Source organism: Pristis pectinata, chromosome 13 (assembly GCF_009764475.1).
Source record: "Pristis pectinata isolate sPriPec2 chromosome 13, sPriPec2.1.pri, whole genome shotgun sequence".
Lineage (NCBI taxonomy): Eukaryota > Metazoa > Chordata > Chondrichthyes > Rhinopristiformes > Pristidae > Pristis > Pristis pectinata.
The window spans coordinates 43,676,003-43,696,334 of record NC_067417.1 but is presented as its reverse complement, the minus strand read 5'-3'; the positions used below and the strand labels follow the sequence as shown (position 1 = coordinate 43,696,334).

The following is a 20,332-nucleotide window of genomic DNA, read 5'->3' as shown; positions in this document are numbered from 1 at the left end:
TATCTATGCCACTCATAATTTTATATACTTCCAGTTGATCGCTCTTCAGCCTCTGACACTCCAAAGGAAACATTCCAAGGTTGCCCATCCGCTCCTTATAGCTAATACCCTCTAATCCTAGTGAACTTCTGCACCCTCTCCAAAGCCTCCACATCCTTCCTGTAATGTGCCAACATTAATCATCTTTGCCACCTCCTCAAAAAAACTCAAGCTCCAGCAACCCAGGTTTGATGAAGAACTCCAGAACTTTGCTGAGAGCTTTGCATAATAATCACGTGGGTTCTCCTGGGTGCCCCAGTTTCCTCCCCTATGCTGGTAGACCAATTGGCTGCTGTAAATTATCCCATGCAGGTCCGTGGCAGGACAATTGGAGAAAGTCAATGGGCACATGAGAAGAATTGATAGGGATGTACTGTGAGCAATCACAGACATGATGGGCTGAATGGTTTTCTTCCACGTTGTAAGAAATATGAGACTATAGAATGCCTGGTGAAATCACAAAGCCACATGCACACAAACGAGAAGACAAAATGTTATAAGAGTACGAAGCATGGAATAGGATGAGCTGTTTGTCTAAATAAGACCTTTCTACAGGCCACGTAATAAATCACACAACTGCACTTGTGCTGCAACCTTTGTCTCATTTCAGATCATTAGTGGAAGGGAAGCAGTCAAATTGGGAAACTCAAAGTTTGCCTTTTAGATAGAAGTGGCTGAAAATTCCAGAGCACTTTACTCTCAACTGCAGTTGAGATTGTACCAATACCCATCAGATCAGTGAGAACAACTGGGCTCCAAGGAAAGCACAGAACTTCAATCATATGTTCTTTTGGTCAAAGCACCAAGTTCAACAATTGCTGTTACTTCCACTAGATTTATATTTTCTTCCTCACCACCATCTTTTGCCTATAGCCGTTATCCTTTTCATCAATTAATCTCCACCATCTTCCACACCCTTACAGCTGTTCCCTTCATCTCCTTCCTCCTATTCCTTCCTCTCTGCAACTTGTAACGCATTTCCTCTTATCTTCTATTTCTGATAAAAGATCAATGTGAAACATTAACTTCTGTTTCTCTCCCCACAGATGCTGCCTGACAAACCGAGTATTTCCAGCAGTCTGTTTTTATTTCAGGTTTTCTAGCATTTACAACATTTTACTTTTTTAGTAAAGGAAATAAAGAACAAGCTTCAAGAATAATTTTAAAAACAGAAATTGCGATAAAATGCCAATCACCTGCTGTATCCGGAAGTCTGGCTGTAATTTGAAGAGTCCTTAATAAACAGGCACAAGAAATTTGTGCAGGAAGCTCTGTAACTGGGGCCAGTTTTATGGCCTGGAGATGTATGAGTGTTGAAATTGATGGATAACCATAAAAAGTAAGTGGTCTACACTAGCTGGTGCTTGTTCCCACCGGGCTATTGATCATTTTCTCTTTTCAATCCCATTCACTTTCCTCTCTTTTATTGCTCTTCAGTTATCTCTACGTGCTGCTCTTTAACAACTGTACCTGTCCTCTCACTTTCCCCTCCTTTGACAAATAATCTTACTTCTCCTTTCACTATTTTCCAGTCTCTTTACTTCACCTTTACTTGTCACTGTCCCTTTCTTCACTGTTGTTTATCTGAAGCCCCTCGCTTTTATCTTTTGCTCCTTCATTCCCTTCACTACTCATCGAGGATGGACAGATGTGACCGAAGTTAGCAGAACACAAAAGCCTGGAACTCCCTGGCAGTCCGTTAAACCAGCAGCTTGGAAACTCATTTGACACTGGTCAATAAAAGGAGTTGCTGAGAGGAGCACAAACAGAAAAGGTGATAAAGAAAATCTTACAATCAACTATTTGGTAAAAAGGAAATAAATGGGTTGGCACAGACATCGTGGGTCAAAGGGCCTGTTCCTGTGCGGTACTGTTCTATGCATCTGATACACAGAGGGAAGAACCGAGCAAAACTATGAAATGCTGGAAAGGTTTATGCCAATACCTGGCTGCATCTTACTTATTATAGTTTAACACAAAGACAGGAAGCAGGGAGCAATATTATCCATCATCTAACAATTAGATTTGACTTTGCTCCTCTTATTTTCCAATACTTTTGAACCACCACTCCCCATTTTACTCATCCATTTCCATCGCTATTGCAGGGTCATTCATTTTGCCTGCCAACATTTGCTCTTCTCTACTCTCTGCATGGCATCTATTTTGAACCCTCTCCTCCATTTCCTTTCCTCTTCCCGTTTCTGTTCAGTGATGCTGTCTGGACTCGAGATTTGCTGGGCAATCGAGACACAAACAGCTTCTCCCACTAGAACTGAAGAAACACCTCCGTCTGCTTCCAGTACGGAACGTGACGCAACACAGACCGAGTGAGTTTTGAGTGCGTCTTCAAAAACTATGTTTCACTAACTACACATTACCAACGGCCTTTCCTCCCGCAGAATGCAATTGGTCACAAGATCCTCTGCAATCGTATCAGGCCATGGTTCTACACTGTGCCACGGAGATCCACTCCTTGAACCAAACATCCCAATTATCCTCTGCCACTGACATTCTGCGAGGTGAAGGGAGAGTTAACCATGCAGAATGACACTGGTGGCAGGAAGGTGGATAGGAATTGATTGTTAGGAAGTATGCCGGAGACAGGTAAATTTTATTTTAGCAACAAAATGCGTTTCCAACAGGATCCCAGAACAAACCATTTTAGGTTTAATACTGGGATCATTCATCTGATTTACTATGAAATGGCACGGAGCTTGGGCTCTACGGTGCCACCTTCTGTCCACCAGAAGTCACACGAGCATCCGGATGTTGTGCCGTGCGATTCTATTATCTGTGAAGCAATGACAAGCATTGTGCATCAATTGCCAACATTAAAAGGACTGTAAATCTGTTTCCACAGTCAGGTCTGACCTGGTTCAAGTGCAATCAGTGGTGTAAGGGATGGAGGAGCAAGGTTGTCACAGAGCTACTGGCACTCCATATGAAGGGACACACACCAATAAGTCCAAGGTCCACAGAGTGGTCCTGGAGAAGACAACATCCATGGAGCCCTCAGCTGATGAACAGAAACTGGCGTCAGCACAACCTGCCTTCATTGTTCAGTTACAATTGTGCAACATGCTGATTTCAACATCTGGAGACTTGTTTGACAGCTGCATCAGCCCCTTTTCAGAGTTATTGGGCCACAGTGCATGGGAGTGTGCTGGCTGTACGTAACATTGTCTCTCACTTAATATTCATGTTACAACAGGAATTACAATGCCCAAAGTCACTGAAGGAAACTCATTTCTTGAGCTTCACACGACCCACTCTGACTCACCTAAAGCCTCCAAACCTGAACAGTCAAGTCTCAACTTACCAGTGCTTTAAGCTGCATTAAACTCTACCATCAGCCCTCTGGTCACCTGCTGCAGGAAGTTAACCTCTTGTTAACACTGAATGGAGACAAGAATCTTGCACATCACCAGAAACTAAATAGGCAACAGGCTTAAAGCTACAGGTGGCTGGTGGAGAGCTAGGGAGGGAAGAGAGAGGAGACAGCCAAAGGTATGCTCAATATTCACCATTACAAACACTACCCATCTGACACAACCCAGCCCCATCACTCTTCACCTCTTCCAGCACCACCCATTCTCAACGTGTGGCAAATATACCATCATATATACATGGTAATTCCTGTTGCAACATGGCTACCAAGTGACTCCCTCTAAACCACATTAGGTACACAAACACAATGTTCAGTTGCTCACGACTCACCTTCACAATGTGGAGCAGACCTCCCTCCTGAAGGCAACCCTTCCCATCCAATGTACTTGCCGTGGCATGGACTGGCTCAGTTGGTGCAGATGGGAGAGGTTCACCAATCTCACTCATTCATGGGTCTTCAGAGCTTTCAGACACACAGGAAGAAACCTCCAAGGTTCACAGTTCAATAGAAGCACTGTTGCTCATACAATGGACCAGCAGTCTTCTTTAAGGTCTCGCTCATGCTCCACAAACCAGGATAGTCAAACCTGCAGGACCTCTGTACTTGCATGTGATCTCCAACTGTGCCCGTGCTTTGGTCACCTAATGTGCAAAAGAAAAGTGACTGCTGAAAACATTCTACAACTGAAACCTCCTCCCACCTCACCTGACATCCAGCCCAACCCAACAGCAAACCTCCTTCAATTCTATAGCCAGGATGCTTCACTCCAAGGTAATACTGGATCTTGGTTAAAAATAGAGACCATACAACTGATTCCAAGAGGAGTTCTATTCTTCTTCGCATTAGGGAAATCCTTGTACATTCATGGATCCCTAAAGTTTATCAACTCAATCCAAGATTGCTGTCACCTCTCTCTCTTCTCTTCCTCTCCTCCACAGCAACCCCCCCCACTCCTTTGCTCTCTTCCCTTCCCTCCCTGCCACTCCTCACTTTCCTCTCCCCCCATACCCCTCCACCATATCAAAGGAAACGTGATCCTCTGCTGTGTAATCTATCCCATAGGCTGCAGCACCCAGTCCCAACCAGATGCTAATTCAGGTCCAACCACCAACTCGACCTTCACAGCCTTTCTCGATTTAGAAATCACCAACAGGCAGTGAAGTACAGGCTTTCAACATTACAGAGGTCAGAAATACAAAATATACTCAAATATAGGGAAGGAGGGAAATGAACAGCATACTGCAAGGTGGACATCTGAGCCAATGGCTGGAGTCTGAAGGGGAAAACACTCAAACGGAAAAGAACAAGAGGCTGACTGGATCACACACAGACTCTTCATGAACCACAAAAAGACCAGAGTAGATTAACACCACCACCAGCCCCTCACCCCAGCTCAATCCCTCATTCCCCATTATTGGGACAATTGGCCATCACATCAAATGCCTGGGATCATTAGCACACCACCAGTGAGGCGGCTAGTTTCCTCAGACTCAAACTAATAGGGTAATGAACTGTCTCTGTCCACAGCTGGAGTCAGGCCAGATTGGTCTTTATGCTGTTTCCAAATATTCCAATCTAGAGGAGGAGGGCAGTCAACCCACACCTGAGGCTCTCAGAAAGAACCATGTAATGAGTCACATTCCTCAACTCTTTCCCTTATTTTTCTTCTTTACGTCACATAACTTGCTGCATAAAAAAAATCACTGCATCACTTCTGATTCTTTTATCCTAAACCTTTCTTCCCCAGTTTCTCCTTTATCAAAACCATTGATGATTTTGAACACTTCCATCAAATCTCAAATCAAATAATATTTTTACTCCAAAAGAGAAAGCCTCGTTCACTGAGACAGCCAAGATCCGTCTCTCTAATACAGTTCCATTAAATACCCGCTGAACCTTCTGAAAACCTCAATGTTCTGCTTTCAGGTGTGGTACCCGGAATTAGATAATGCTTCAGCTGAGGTCCAACAAGTGACTTAAACATTTGGTATACTTTCCTTACTTTTGTAACACTATTCTTTTGTTAATCAAGATGAGGATCCCATGACTCGTTCAACCTCACACACTTCTCAATCTGTCCCACCTCTTCAGAAGAATTGTTGATTATTCCCCCAGAGTCTGTTTCTGCACCCTCTAAAATTGTAACAAATCCACCTTGTGCTTCCCATCAATAACTGAAGCTCTTCTGCAATAAATTTCATCACCCATGCACCACCTCACTGTACATCCTCCTTCTGTGATGTCTCATCAACCTTTACCGCATTCAAGGTCCGAGTCAATCAAAAACGCTGAAGTCCACTTTATTAATATGCATCAAAAAGAACAGTCATCCGATACCACACTCTGAGAACACCACTGCTTCTTTCCTGCACTTTGAAAAAAACTATTCACTGCTTTCTGTGATCTTCCCCTGAGCAATTTCACATCCAAGCTCACTTTTATCTCACGGCTTTAATTTTGCTAACAAATCTGTTATGTTAACTTCAAACATCTTTTGAAAGTTTGGATTTATAATATCAAAGAACTTAATGCCATAACTCAAAAATGATTTGGCGTTGACCAAGCTAAGCTGGCTTTCATTTACTGGCCTGAGTAACCTGACCATCCCTTACTGTTCCTCCAAATTATCCAATTGTCCCACTTCCCACTGTGGTGGAAGTCTGACAGTTGGATGGATAAAATGATGATGACAGATGATACCAAAGTCCAACCCTTCCCCTGGGCAATAACCTTATTCTAAGCACTAATACAAGGCTGACCTGCAGCCTGAACTGTTCCCTTAAAGTGCTGCGTCAGTTATAACATTAAGAGCTTGGCACTTGTATTATTTGACCTTCAAATAACAATCTTACTCGGTGCTTCTGATCTTCCACAAGGACTGGAGATCTGAAACGCTCAGATTTCTCACAGGCTGTTACAACTCATATCAAAATGAGTCATGGTGTTACTGCTGTGAGACATCAGCTATCGCAAACCTCTTCCTGTCTACAGCGAAAGAGATGGAAATTTTCCAAAACTAGGTTCAGACCCATGCAAAGAGAAAAATTCTGTCATGTATTTAAATCACCTTGCTGAGCGAAACCTGGGCTCAAGGTGGGGCGAAGACACGATGGGGGGTGGGGGGGGGGGGGGGGGCAAGTGCGCGGGGAGGTGGATATAAAACCAAATCAAAAAATTGTGGTAAATTCATAGAAGTAACCAGGAGCAATCAACAATGGCCTTTTGCCACATACCTGGAGACTGTAAGCCACAAGGTGATAATGTTAAGAAATAACTGCACCAAGACTCAGAGTTTAACCACAATCCCAAAGCATTTTTCATGCATGCTCAAATCCCTGGCTTAATTCATTACAAACTCCCAAACCCAGCATAAGGGAAGGTAGGAGGGAGATTACAAAAGAGCAGCTGGGTGGGGAGGAGTGTAAAACAAACAAACGGTCCCCTCAAACAAGGCCAGACCACATGGATTTTACCTCTCAGTCTCTCTGTTCCTACTTAAGCATCGATAAATCCAAATGGATCTGCCAGCTTCCCCAAATGCAGCACTTCCACACCATGCTCTGATTAACTAAAGACACAAGAACTTTTCCTCACTTGAAATAAAGTCTCCTCGACACGCCCAGTACTGTAAACCATCTCAAAAATGCAGCTCCACCAGTTTCCTCCACTCCTCCAGATGCTTACTTTCCAATAAGTGCCCTTGCTACCACAATGCCCGAAGGGACGGGGTGGAGCTTTGGGGCTTCGGTGAGGAACGATCACCATCCAGAGCTCAGCTTGTGTCCTGAAATCAAAAGGAAAGACGAGCTTCAGTAGTCATAGGCTCAGCCATCATAGCTCCTCTGCCAGCTACCCCATGGCTTCACATCCCTCTGAACCCAGCACTTACATTAGAAATGGATGAGAATCTTAACATCAAACAACTATTAAACCAGTCCTGATGGAGGTCAGCAAGCATAGAACGGATGGGCGAATGGGATTTGATCCAAGTTAGTCAGGGTCAGAGTGTGGAGGTCAGGATGGGAGGCCAGGCAGGAGACCATTGGAAGAGTTGTGTCTAAAGGTAACAAAGGAAGGGATGAGGGATTCAGCAGTAGAGGTCGGGACTGGTGGTGACAGATCACGTCTCAGAGTTTGTGGATACGATGACCAGAAACCCAGTTCAGGGTCAATGGGGATGGCCAGATTGCAAGCGTGGCCACGGAGAAAGACATAGCAGCCAGTTAGCGAATGCAGTTTGTGGCCACGGACAACTGGGTTCAGGCTTCCAGGTGTTTACATGGAGGAAATTCCTCCTTGTCCTGCACAGGATGTCGGTCAGTTTGGCAAAGCTGAGGCAAGGCCGAGCTGGGTGTTGAGAAACAAGAGATGGCAGTTGCTGGAATCTGAAGCAACAATCTGCTGGAGGAACTCAGCGGGTCGAGCAGCATCTGTGCTGGGGATTGGGGGGGGAAGAGGTAGAAGGAATTGTCGACAATTTGGGTCGAAACACCCTAAATGTCAACAATTCCTTTCCTCCCACAGGTACTGCTCGACCCACTGAGACTGTTGCCTGAGCTGAGTGTTATTGGTGTACATGTAGAAGCTTTCAGAAGAAGTCCTCCATGCAGCTCCCACCATCGCAATAATTTACAACAGGCAGCTTTATCTCCTCACCCAATGCACATCGCCAGTCTCCATACTGTTAATCACAACTCAAGAAGTTCTCTGCCCACCCCAACCCAGTTATTTACCATCTACCCAACTCATTTTTTAAAAAATATTCAGACACAAAACATGGGCGCCATTGTATTCATTGCTCAGACCCAATGCCCTTGAGGTGGTGGTTCAGGTGGTCTTGATCTACTGTGTATTGAAGACCCTCCCAGAGTGCCATCAGAAAGGGAGTTCCAGAATTTTTAAACCAGCACTGATGAAGTGATAACTTACAATGCAGGGCAGTGGAGGGGGAAATTCCAAAGACAGACAGCCACTCACCACTAACAAAACGCAACTATATTCAACACACCCCAGGTCACAGTACGAAACCAGTTGGAACACCCAGAGCCACCTCTTCCCTATACTGTTACATCAAATCACCTCTGGCCCCCATACCTAAGCACACACCACACCAAACACTGCTACAAGGATCCCTGCTCTTCTATGCCAACTCCATTAGAAGGCATCCTCAGCCCTCCTTCCCTGTACCCTAGCTGTGATCAGTGGCCATCCCCTTAAAGCCTTAAGAACACTCAAGGAATCACAGACCAAGGATAAGAGTCAGATGGATAGGAGGAAACAGGAAGGTCCAAAACAAAATAAACCAACAGGATTTGGGAAATAAAAAAAAGAGCTCAAGTCTAACAGCTTCAACTTGGTGCTAGTGGTAATATGCGCAGGCAATACCTGGATATCTAACAATAGCAATGTGTATTTGTCCAGCAATTTTAACATAGCAAAATGTCCCAGCCACTTCACAGGAACTTTATCAAACAAAAATCGGCATCAAGCCAAAGAGATTAAGGCAGATAATTACAGTTTGGTCAAAGGCAGTTGGTTTGAAGAAAGGTCCTGAGAAATGAGAGAGAGAGAGAGGTGAACAGCTCTGAGGTGATCCCGGGCTTAGTGCCCTGATTCCCCAGGTAGGCTGCCATTTGAGATGATCAAGATACCAGAACTGTAGAACACGCAATGCAAAAGAGATCGAAAACGACAGTGAGTGGCAAGCTGTGGTGACATCTGAAACAAGAATGAAAATATTTCTAAAATCCTTTTTTCACTGAATAAAAACACCATCATTCAGTAGGGACCCCATCAAGGTCAGCTTTTATGGGGTAGTAGTGAGTGGGACAGTGCGAGTTAGTGCACAAGCAGCAGAGATTTGGATAATCAAGTTTACAGGGAGAGTTGAATGAAGGAGAACACCCAAGGGTGCGTTAAAAACTCAAATTTATTGTCAACGGTGGAAAGGTTTTCTGAGATGGGGTTGGGCAGGGGGTGGGGTGAGTAAGTAATGTTCTAGAAATGGTATTCAACCTTGTGCTCCAAAACCCACCATGCCAGGGAGAGGGGTGGATTCAGTGGCTCGGAAACGATCGGCTCAGAGACAAGGACTTCAGTCTTCCCAGTATTTCGGAAAACTTCTGCTTGTCCAGATTGGAACCTTAGCCAGGTATTGGTTTATTATTGTCACTTGTACCGAGGTACAGTGAAAAGCTGGTCTTACAAACCAAGCGTACAGGTCAATTCATCACACAGTGCAGTTACATTGAGTTAGTACTGAGTGCATTGAAGTAGTACAGGTAAAAATAACAGTACAGAGTAAAGTGTCACAGCTACAGAGAAAGTGCAGTGCAATAAGGTGTAAGGTTACAACAAGGTAGATCGTGCGGTCATAGTCCATCTCATTGTATAAGGGAACTGTTCAATAGTCTTATCACAGTGGGGTAGAAGCTATCCTTAAGTCTGGTGGTACGTGCCCTCAGGCTTTATCTTCTACCCGGTGGAAGAGGAGAGAAGAGAGTATGTCCTGGGTGGGTGGGGTCTTTGATTATGCTGGCTGCTACACCAAGACAACGAGGTAAGGTCAGAGACCAAGGAGGGGAGGCTGGTGTCCGTGATGCGCTGGGCTGTGTCCACAACTCTCTACAGCTTCTTGCGGTCTTGGGCGGAGCAGTTGCCGTACCAAGCCGTGATACATCCAGATAGGATGCTTTCTATGGTGCATCGATAATTTGGGGATGAGGCAAGTGGTGGGGAGGAGACAGTGGGTGACAGCAGAAATCCCATAACCGGTGTATTCATCAAACGGCAGACCACGCTGCTGCGAGCTCAGTCCCGATCAGAAGCTGTTTCATTCTTCTATCTACAATAACCTTCCAGAGAGCAAGTTCAACAGTTTATCAATGAAGTTGCAGCCTCCTTCCTTCAGAGGAGAGGTCAAGGATCTCCATGTTTGCTAATAACCAGGGAAAGAGCACTGAAGCAGGGGTAAGACCCACTGGTGGACACTCCATTGTCCAGCCATTCTCATCACCTGAAACACTTCACACCCCATCACACCCATTCAGTGCCACACCAATGTAAATGCATTCAACTGACAACACCTGGCTTCATCTCATTACAGGGAGGATGCGATGGCACTGGAGAGATTTAAGAGGACATCAAGATTGGAGAACATTAGTTCTGAGAAGTGACTTGCCCAGGATTATCATCTTTGGAACAAAATTCTAAGGGAAGATTTAATCTGCCTGCATAAATTTTGAGAGGCCAAGGCAGGATGAATAGAAAGCAGCCGTTTCCCTTCGCGGAGAGGTCAATAACTACTATGTGCATGTGGTCAAAGAGTTAAGGATATTGGTAGGATGATTCGAGGAACATTGCATGTTCATCCAAGGAGTGGGGGTATTCCAGGACTTGCTGAAAGATTGGTGGAAGTAGAAATATCCTTCACATTTAAAAAGTACCTCAATGAACATTTGAAGTGAGGCCTCAAATTTCATAATGCAGAAGGCCAGGATGTGGGATCAGTTGAATAACTTCATTTTAGCCAGCATGGGCACAATGGGCCGAATTCCCTCCTCCTGTGCTGTAGATTTCTACAGCAATGACCTGACAGTGTTCACATGATGGCAAGTTCTCCAGCGGTTTAGAAACAAGCTCCTCTTTTCAAATAATTTTCACTCATTTCTGTTTTTAATGTCTGCCACAAATTGCAATGAATTGCATGCCAAACCACAGAAGGGACAGAGTTCACCCGAGGATAAAACACAAAAGCCAAACTCCTTTTAAAAAAATAAGACTAAATTGCTTACATCTCAAGGTCAACAACTGTGCTTGGAGGGAAAAGATAACAGAGTGGATTGGAACAGGAGGCGTGGAAAGGAAGGCTTAAATATTAACCAAGTAATTGTAAAACGCAATCTGTTAAAAAAGCATATTTAAACTCTATTTATAAATGACAATAGTTGGGAAAAGGTGGGCAGAAAGTACAAAGTCTCAAATTGAAATGTTTTGGCAAATCTTAATCCCAGTTAAGAGAGAAAGAAAGGTTTGGGTGCAGCAGATGAAGGAAGTGGATCTGTTAACTCCATAGGACTAACAGCCTCAGGCCCAGAATTTAAAACCACGGGAGGTGGTCTCACATATTTTAGGTGAATTACAATGAAGCACATTTCCAAGTGATTAACTTCTTCCACTGAAAACATCAATCAGGAGCTGCTCATTGCCACTGTTGCCGTGTGGTTTGTTTATATGGTTGCCGTGTGATTGAAGCTGCAGCCTGCCAGGTGAACGTGTTAGCTACTGCGAGCATCTGTAAATCAGAATATCCAAAAGGTACCAGACCACCACTTGGGGTGGTGACAACAGTACCCTCGCTTCACAAACCAATCTTTGACTTCTTGTTACACAATTCCCTCACTTTGTCAATGCAAGTTTAATCAGCTCGAGTCAGTGGTGCGTCCAAACCTCACCGGAGAATCCAGATCCCATAGAGAGATTGTCAATGAAAGCAAGCTCCACTTATAGAACAGTACAGCACAATATGGGCCTTTCGGCCCACAATGTTGTGCCGACCTATATAAACCTACTTTATGATCAATCTAGCCCTTCCCTCCTACACACTCCATAACCCTCCATTTCTCTTACATCCATGTGCCTATCTAAGAGTCTTTTAAATGTCCCAGTTGTATCAGCCTCTACCAACACCCCGGCAGTGTGCTCCAGGCACCCACCACACTCTGTGTTAAAAAAAAAACTACCTCTAATATCTCCCCTAACTTTACTCCACTCATCTTAACCAGATGTCCTCTGGTATTGCCATTGCTGCCTTGGGAAAAGGTGCTGGCTGTCCACTCCATCTATGCCCCTCAATCTTATACACCTCTATCAAGTCACCTCTCATCCTCTGTCGCTCTAAAGAGAAAAGCACTGGCTCGCTCAACCTTTCCTCATAAGGCATGTTCTCTAATCCAGACAGCATCCTGGCAAATTTCCTCTGCACCCCCTCTAAAGCTTCCTATGATAAGGTGACCAGAACCAAACACAATATTCTAAGTGTGGTCTAACCAGAGTTTTATAGAGTGGCAGCTCTTGAAAATCCCCCGACTAACGATGGCCAGCACTCCATACGCCTCCTTAACCACCCTATCAATTTGCGCTGCAACTTTGAGGGATCTATGGACTTGAACCCCAAGATCCCTCTATTCCTCCACACTGTTAAGAATCCTGCCATGAACCTTGTTCTCTGCATTCAAGTTTGATCTTCCAAACTGTATCACTTCACACTTTTCTGGACTGAACTCCATCTGCCATTTGTCTGCCCAACTCTGCATCCTGTCTATATCCTGTTGTCACCAACAACAATCTTCTACACTATTGCCAACACCTCCAACCTTCATGTCATCTGCAAACTTACTTACCCACCCCTCACTTCCTCATCCAAGTCATTTATAAAACTCACAAACAGCAGGGGTCCCAGAACAGATCCCTGCGGAACACCACTAGTAACCGTCCTCCAGGCAGAATATTCTCCATCTACTACCACCCTCTGCTTACAGTGGGCAAGCCATTTCTGAATCCACACAGCCAAGATTCCATCCCATGCCTCATGACTTTCTGGATGAGCCTACCATGAGGAACCTTGTCAAATGCCTTACTAAAATCCAAATACACCACATCCACCATTCTACCTTCATCAATTTGTTTTGTCACCTCCTTGACAAACTCAATTAGGCTCATGAGGCACGACCTGCCCCTCACAAAGCCACGCTGACTATTCCTAATAAAACTATGCTACTCCAAACGCTAGTAAATCCTGTCCCTATGAATCCTCTCCAATAGTTTGCCCACCATAGGGATAATCCTGGGAATTATAGACCAATTACCTTTCTTGAACAACGGAACAACATTTGCCATCCTCCAATCCTCTGGCCAGGGAGGACACAAAGATCATCGTCAACACCCCAGCAATCTCTTCCCTTGTTTCCCTGAGTAACCTGGGGTATATCCCATCCAGCCCCAGGAACTTATCTATTCTAATGTTTTTCAGAAGCTCCAACACTACCTCTTTCTTAGCCTCAACATGCTCCAGCATATTAGCCTGTCCTAATGCCAACCTCATATTCGTCAAAGTCCCTCTCCCTGGTGAACACTGAAGCAAAGTATTAAGGACCTCCCCTACCTCCAGGCACATTTCCCCCCTTATCACTGAGCGGTCCTACCCTCACTGTCATCCTCCTGTTCTTCACACGTGTCGAATGCCGTGGGGTTTTCCTTAATCCTACTCGCCAAGGCCTTCTTATGTCCTCTTCCAGCTCTCCTAAGTCCCTTCTTAAGCTCCTTCCTGGCTACCTTATAATTCTCAAGAGCCCTGTATGATTTTTGCTTCCTAAACCTGAAGTATGCTTCCTTCTTCCTCCTAAATATTCCACCTTTCTTCTCAACCATGGTTCCTTCATCCTACCATCCTTTCCCTATCTCAGTGGGACAAACCCATCCAGAACCCCACGCAAGTGGCCCCTAAACAACCTCCACATTTCTGCTGTGCATTTCCCCGAGAACATCTGTTCCCAATTTACTCTCCCATGTTCCTGCCTGATACCATCGTAATTAGCCCTCCAGCAATTAAAAACTTTCCCATATCATCTGCTCCTATCCTTGTCCATGGCTATGCTAAAGGTCAGGGAGTTATAAATTACGGGTGCAGTGACGGAACCCACTGTCCTTCCAAGTGCAACCTTCAGGGAGTGCCCAAGGACCGCATACTTTCTCAATTGAAGATGTGCCACCTGGTGGTCAGTCCTGAGGCTGGGTCTGTGGTGGTGGGGAAGGTCAGGATCTCTCATTGGACCATTGGACCAATGCTGTGGGAGGGGCATCGAGAGTTGGGGGGGGGGGGGTATCCCTGCTTCATGGTGTCCTGTCATTGCAGTTGGGAAACAGGGCCAGGGAATGCAGAACCAGTTGCCCACTTGGCCCCTTGTTATTGATCCACCATTCAATAAAAACACAGCTGATCTTGTAGCTTAACATCACCTTTCTGCCCCAATCCTCCCTCTCTCATGATTCTCTTAATTGCAAAAGTCTATTGTTCTCAGTCCTGAATGGCTGCCCCTATAACCCAAGACTGTTCTACACGCCTCAGCCAGGGGAAGCATCAACTCCATGTATGCCCTGTCAAACCCCAAAAGAACTTGACGCATTTCAATGAAATAACTTCTCATTCTTCCAAACAATATGGTGTAAACCTGGTCTGCTTAACCTCGCCTCTCAGTCAGTCCCCCTGCTCCAGGAGCCAATCTGGTGAACCTGTGCGTGCATGGAGGGATCATGCCCATGATCAGGTCATGGATGGATACTTCCATTGCTGGATCATAGGATCAGACTTGAGATAAGAAGCAGGCCATTTGGTTTTGCAAAGAAGATTTCTTCACTCGCAGGGTGGTGAATTTTTTGAATTCTCTGCCCTGGAAGCTGTAGAGGCCCAGTCACTGACTTCATTCAAACTGATCAATCCATTTCCAGACATTAGAGGTATCAAAGGAAAGGGGGACAGGGAAAGAAAACAGATTGCAATAGGTCCGTTGTCATGTTGTTGAATGGCAAGACTGCCTCGAGGAACCAAAAGGATCCTACTCCCGCCCCCATGTTCACTCCAGGGGGAAAATATTTACTTTTCAATTGCACAATACTAAAAGTGTTATTCAACTGGATGTTTAGACAATAGTGCCTTGAACTAGTAAAACTTCCCAATACAGAATTTGACACCAAGTCACATACCAATTAACTTAGCCAAAAAGGTCATTTTTAAGATGAGTCTTCAGAGGAATGGGGAGGCAGGGAGGTTAAGGAACCGACATTGGCGATGTAAACGAGGCTGGGTTTCACTTGGAAATCAACTTCATCACAACAGGACCCAACTGATGCAATGAGTCAGGGGCTCCCAATCTGAAATGTTGCCTGACCTATTGAGTATTTCCACTCTCTTCTGTTTTTTCTATTATTTCATATTTCCAGCATCTGCAGTTTTCCATTTTCTGGGATCACACCTAGCCCTAAACTGATGGAAGGATTTCTCTTTCTGCTTCAGAAAACCCAGCAATGAGATTCAACAAAATGTCAAACTGCATTTAGAGAACAAAGCTGTGAACCTCACTCACAAACCAGAAGCAGTGTGTTATCATCATCAGAGACGAAATTGAAGCAGATGTACATCTAATATGAGAGCTTTAACCAACACTGATCAAACCCCTCAGTTCAGAAACAAATATTTTTCTTGAAACTTCAGATTAAATTAAATGAGCCACATGAAACAAATGCATAGAGGGCTATGGACCAAGTGCAGGGTGACAGGGTTAATGTGGAAGGGTGCCCACTGGTTGGTGTGGATGAGTTTGGCCAAATGGCCTGTTTCCACGCTGTACGTTTCTATAAAATCTCTGACAGGCTTGGACGCAAATGGCGGGGTGCAGCGCTTTCCACATCCTCTCTCTAACCATCCATGTAAGCTGCACAAAGGAAATTATAGAAAGGAAACAGACATTTCCCTCGTTACCTGCTGGGGAGCTGGAGTGAGCAGTCCATTCAGTCTTAGTGAAAATGTCCAATGTCACAACCCCAATAAATGGCTCCAGGGTGAATCAAAGGTCAACTGACTAATAAAGCAAGAAGTGGTGGACAGTGAGGCACTGTGCTCCCCCGCATGCATTTCATCCTGGTGTACGCCCAACAACTAACTCCCAGCTGCTAACCTCAGAGGCCCTTTATCAAAAACTCCCAAGGCAATCCCATACCTCAGAACCTTGAGCACCAGCCATTCCCGAGTACCCAACCCCCATTTCAGCCTCAGCCAATCCACCCTCTAAACCCCACCCCCTAAATCCCACCCCGATAATCTAACCCGTCCACCCTCAGCACCAAATGCACCCGCAATAAAAGGAGACAATTCACCGCACCACTCAAATTCCAACCAGTAAAAACAAACTCAATCAACTCTTTCGATAACTGGATGCCCAGATATTTCAGAAAGCAAGCCTGAAGCCCTGTGACTCAAGGGCAGAGGGGCCTCGTCACAACTAAAAGTTATTTTCCAAAGAATCTCATACCATCCACAGAGGAAACGCATTTTCAATGGGTATGCTCTCCTCGCTTGGCACAGGCTGCATTCAAGTGACTGAGTCTCTGCATCAGACCTGCTGAGAAGGCTCTCTCACCTGCACAGTGCAGAAAATATCCCTTCACCTTCCAATAGTCTGACCCAAAACTCAGGGACTGAAGCCAGGTAACCATAGAATTCATGCCTTCATTATCTTGCCCTCCCTCTCCCACTGCATTCACCAAGTGCACCAGTCTTAATCATTAGCTCATTTACTGAGATAATCTGACACAGGATTAGTGTCAGCTGGCGCGCAGGGCACCCTTACTCTGTAACAGATGCTCCTCAGCCATTTCACATTCGAAGGATCTAGTGGGGGAAAAGGCAGGAAAAGCAAGGACAGGTAAATGTGCAGGCCAGGTTATTCTCAGAAATTCTCACTGTGTATTTGGATTCCAGACAATACAATTCCTGTGATTTATAACAGCCACTAGGCTTCATCGTGCAGCCTGTAATTGCCAGCACACACAGCAAATGGTGTCTAGATCAGATTTAGCAACCGGCAGCAGAGGTTGTCAGCTAGGACCCTGGGTATGCAGCAGAAATGTCTGCTCCCATTTCTACTCAGCCAGTTTATAAGCAGCAGCAACACAGTCCGTGACGACTGCTCCACTTTCTTCAGTCAGGCAGCAGGCTGCAGCTGACCGGGCTGATCCCAGACTCTGCAAGTCACGCAACCACACCAGTGCTGCTGCAGATGTTACAGCATTCACCTCTGGCTCTCCCATGCATGCTGCACCAGGTGATGCCTGGATCACCCCTGCAGTACAATCACTCGCCGTGTGCACCCGCAGCATTACACTAAAGGAAGGGTCGAGGAAATGGGATTATCACTTTTGTACAGAGACAGCTGGTTGGGACGGAGAATGGAGAAGACAAAGGTCGCTGGTTTTTGAATACGTAGAAAGTGTCGCATAGAGCAGTAAGTTGCTTGGAGGGCATGGAAAGATTTAGCTATCCAGGATTATCAGGAGGATATCAGATTTCACAAACATCAACAACTCAGGACCATAAAATGCTGATTAATTTCCCACAATTACCAAGATTATTCCCCTCTACCACTTGCTGAACGTGAAACACCATTGCACAAACACCAGGTTCATGGTTTATTCTGCAAGTAGCGAGGTTTGGGGCAGCTAAGTGAGGGGGTCCCAAGTTATCCCACAAAAACATCAGAAAATTCCCCGCACAGGTTTTGAGCAAGTCAAGTCACAGAGCAAGTCGAGCCTGTGCTGAGTAGATGAAATGTTGCCACCCACTTGCGTGCTTGGAGATGAGTGGCTCTCTGAGCTATGTACACACAGGGTAAAGGAAGCTACATCTGAAGGTCCTGAATAAAGGAGTCAGGACTCAGACACAGCACAGAGTGAAGATGTAGAGAGGAAGAACTGTGAACAACAGCTTAGGAGGAATGAACGGGCATTTCAGAGGAGCATTGGCCACAGCAATATTGGGTTGAACCCATCCTCTGTAACGGGCACATGGGCTTCGGTTGAATGCCCTGTGTGGCACAGCTAGTGGAGCCACTGCCTTGTAACGCCAGAAACCTTGTTTCAATCCTGACCTCTTGTTCCGTCTGCGTGGAGTTTGCACGTTCTCCCTTGGCCACGTGGATTTCCTCCTGGCACTCGTTTCCTCCCAAATACATGTGGGTTAGTAGGTTCGGTGGAGAGTGTAAATTGCTCCTAGTGCGCAGGCTTGTAGAATCTGGGGAGGGGAGATGATGAGAATGTGGTGTAAATAAAATAGGATTGGAGCAAATGAGTGGTTGATGGCAGTGTAGACTCAGTGGGCCGAAGGGCCTGTTTCCATGCTGTACAACTCTATGACCAGGATTCACTTCCCTTTCACATTGGCCGTGACAGGCAAGGGCTACACCAGACAGAAAGTGGCCAACATTGCTCCAAACCCCTGGCTCCACAAACTGCAGTTTCATTGGTACAAGAGAAAGTCCCCAAAGGCGAAGGGTCTCCAACCTGAAATGTTGACTCTGTTTCTCTTCCCATAGATGCAACCTGGCCTGCTGAGTATTTCCAGCATTTTCTGTTTTTATTTAAAGATCTCTTAATGTGGATGGGCGAGGAAGCTGCACAACTAGTACAATGGCCACAGACCCATTGCTTGGGAACATCTGGATTACTGCTTAATGGCTCCTTTGCAAACACAGTGCATGAAGGATAGTCTGCTCCAGAGGCGGAGCGCATCCCGCCCACGCACGGTCAAGCACGATGACCCTGACAAACAAGGCCACCGGTTGTACAGGCCTCTTCTTTTCCCAATCAAGCTCAAAACTGAAAATAAACACTCAAGTTGCTCACCCAACAAGGCAAGTCCTTTAATGCAGTCAAATGTTCTTCAACCATACCACGTGTGCAGTAGAAATGGTTAGGAAAGTGTAAACATAGGTGCATGGGAAAGCCACTTAATCTTTGAACTCATTCCACCACTGAATCAGATCACAGCTGATCTATACCTCGGCCTTTGCTCTTCTACCCTTGATAAAGTAGAAGAGCAGCAGCAATCTGCTGTGATTTTCAGCTGCAAGCTATCACAAAGAAACACTGGAACTACCAGCACTAATGAATAAAACTGACCCTCAAACCCAGCAGTCCAGGGTCAAGCTACCCAAAGGCCTCCTGCTGTTTTGAAAGGGTCACGTTGGGCGAATGCACTGGAATTATACAGGTGTATAGGTCGATATCAGAGATGCTGTTGCCAAGGAAACAGACCAAGTGCAACACTGAAGTACAACAAAAAAAAGGCATGCATGCAGTCTAGAGAAAGGCTAACCTGGCAGCAGCCAAAACACACCCTGAACACAAGAAACAGAACAAATACCTTCACTCAGCGCCAGAGACAGAAATGCCAGGCGCAAATGAATTTGTAAATAGGTTTACCATGGATATTCAGGCACGTATTTAAAATACAGTTCTGCAGCCTCACTATAGCCTTGTCTTCCAATTGTCGAAACGAGTCTGTTCCCCACTTCTCTGCCTGGTATTCGAACGAGCAGATGGCAGAAAATCTCTCAAGTTAGATTGAGATCAGACAGTGACACATCCGTCAGCCATCCTCACACCTTCTGACCAAAATACATGCGGAATTGGTCACTTTCAGCGAGATGTGCGGAACCGCGTCGGTTGAGGTGAAACCGACCGCTTTACCCGCCTGTTTGATTTTTTTTCCCCCCTGCTGACAATACGTTCTTGCTTTATGCAGCAGGTTTCACTGGTGCTTTGTCATTTTGGCACCTGGATGCCACCGCAGGGCTGCCGAATGCAACACAATAAAAAATAGCAGAAGCTTCTCCCGGCTCCCTCGCACCCTGCACTTTAACGAAGGCGCAGGGAAACGGTCTCGTGTTTCCAATGCCATCTGGCACAGACTCCCCTGGAAGACCGGGCAGCGAACTCAGCCGGTGAAGGCATCCCGCCTCCCCCAGAGAGGTGAGGGGGCAGGGCCCGGGGAAACGCCTGCCCGGACACAGGGGAGGGAGGGAGGGAGACGGGAGAAAGTGCAACAATTACCGCCTATAAAGTATATTTTTTGCCGGGTGGGGGACAATTCCCGCGACTTTCCGCCAGGCGGGAGGTTTCCACGCCGCCCTGCCTCCGGTCTAGCTCACAGACTCCCACTTACCGACATCAAAGCCGCAGCCGTCCACCCTCTGCAGCACTCACACTCCGGGCCCGATCCCCCCCCCCCCCCCTCGGGCCAGCCGAGCCCAGCCCCCTGACTGACAGCCAGCCTCCACCAATCACGTCGAGCAG

The 20,332-nt window shown here is 45.9% G+C and overlaps 2 protein-coding genes across 11 annotated transcripts in view; both read right to left on the bottom strand.

Moving 5' to 3' along the window:
- Window positions 1-20,254, bottom strand: part of kifc3 (kinesin family member C3) — a 71,554-nt gene extending 51,300 nt beyond the window's left edge. For 4 of the 10 annotated variants that reach the window (XR_007957332.1, XR_007957333.1, XM_052028051.1 and 1 more), the window contains exon 1: window positions 3,757-3,896. Coding sequence is in view for 6 of the 10 variants with exons in the window: in XM_052028054.1 (XP_051884014.1) it covers window positions 3,757-3,873 (117 nt within the window). In the remaining 4 variants the exon portion in view is untranslated. Of the gene's footprint in view, window positions 1-3,756; window positions 4,069-6,900; window positions 7,212-18,126; window positions 18,270-20,201 lie in introns of those variants that run through there. The other 6 variants (XM_052028054.1, XM_052028057.1, XM_052028055.1 and 3 more) reach the window with 6 other exon arrangements.
- Window positions 17,123-20,332, bottom strand: part of LOC127577504 (cyclic nucleotide-gated cation channel beta-1-like) — a 42,348-nt gene continuing 39,138 nt past the window's right edge. Inside the window, exon 17 of the mRNA XM_052028737.1 lies at window positions 17,123-17,363. Within this exon, the coding sequence (XP_051884697.1) occupies window positions 17,123-17,363 (241 nt within the window). The remainder of the gene's footprint in view (window positions 17,364-20,332) is intronic.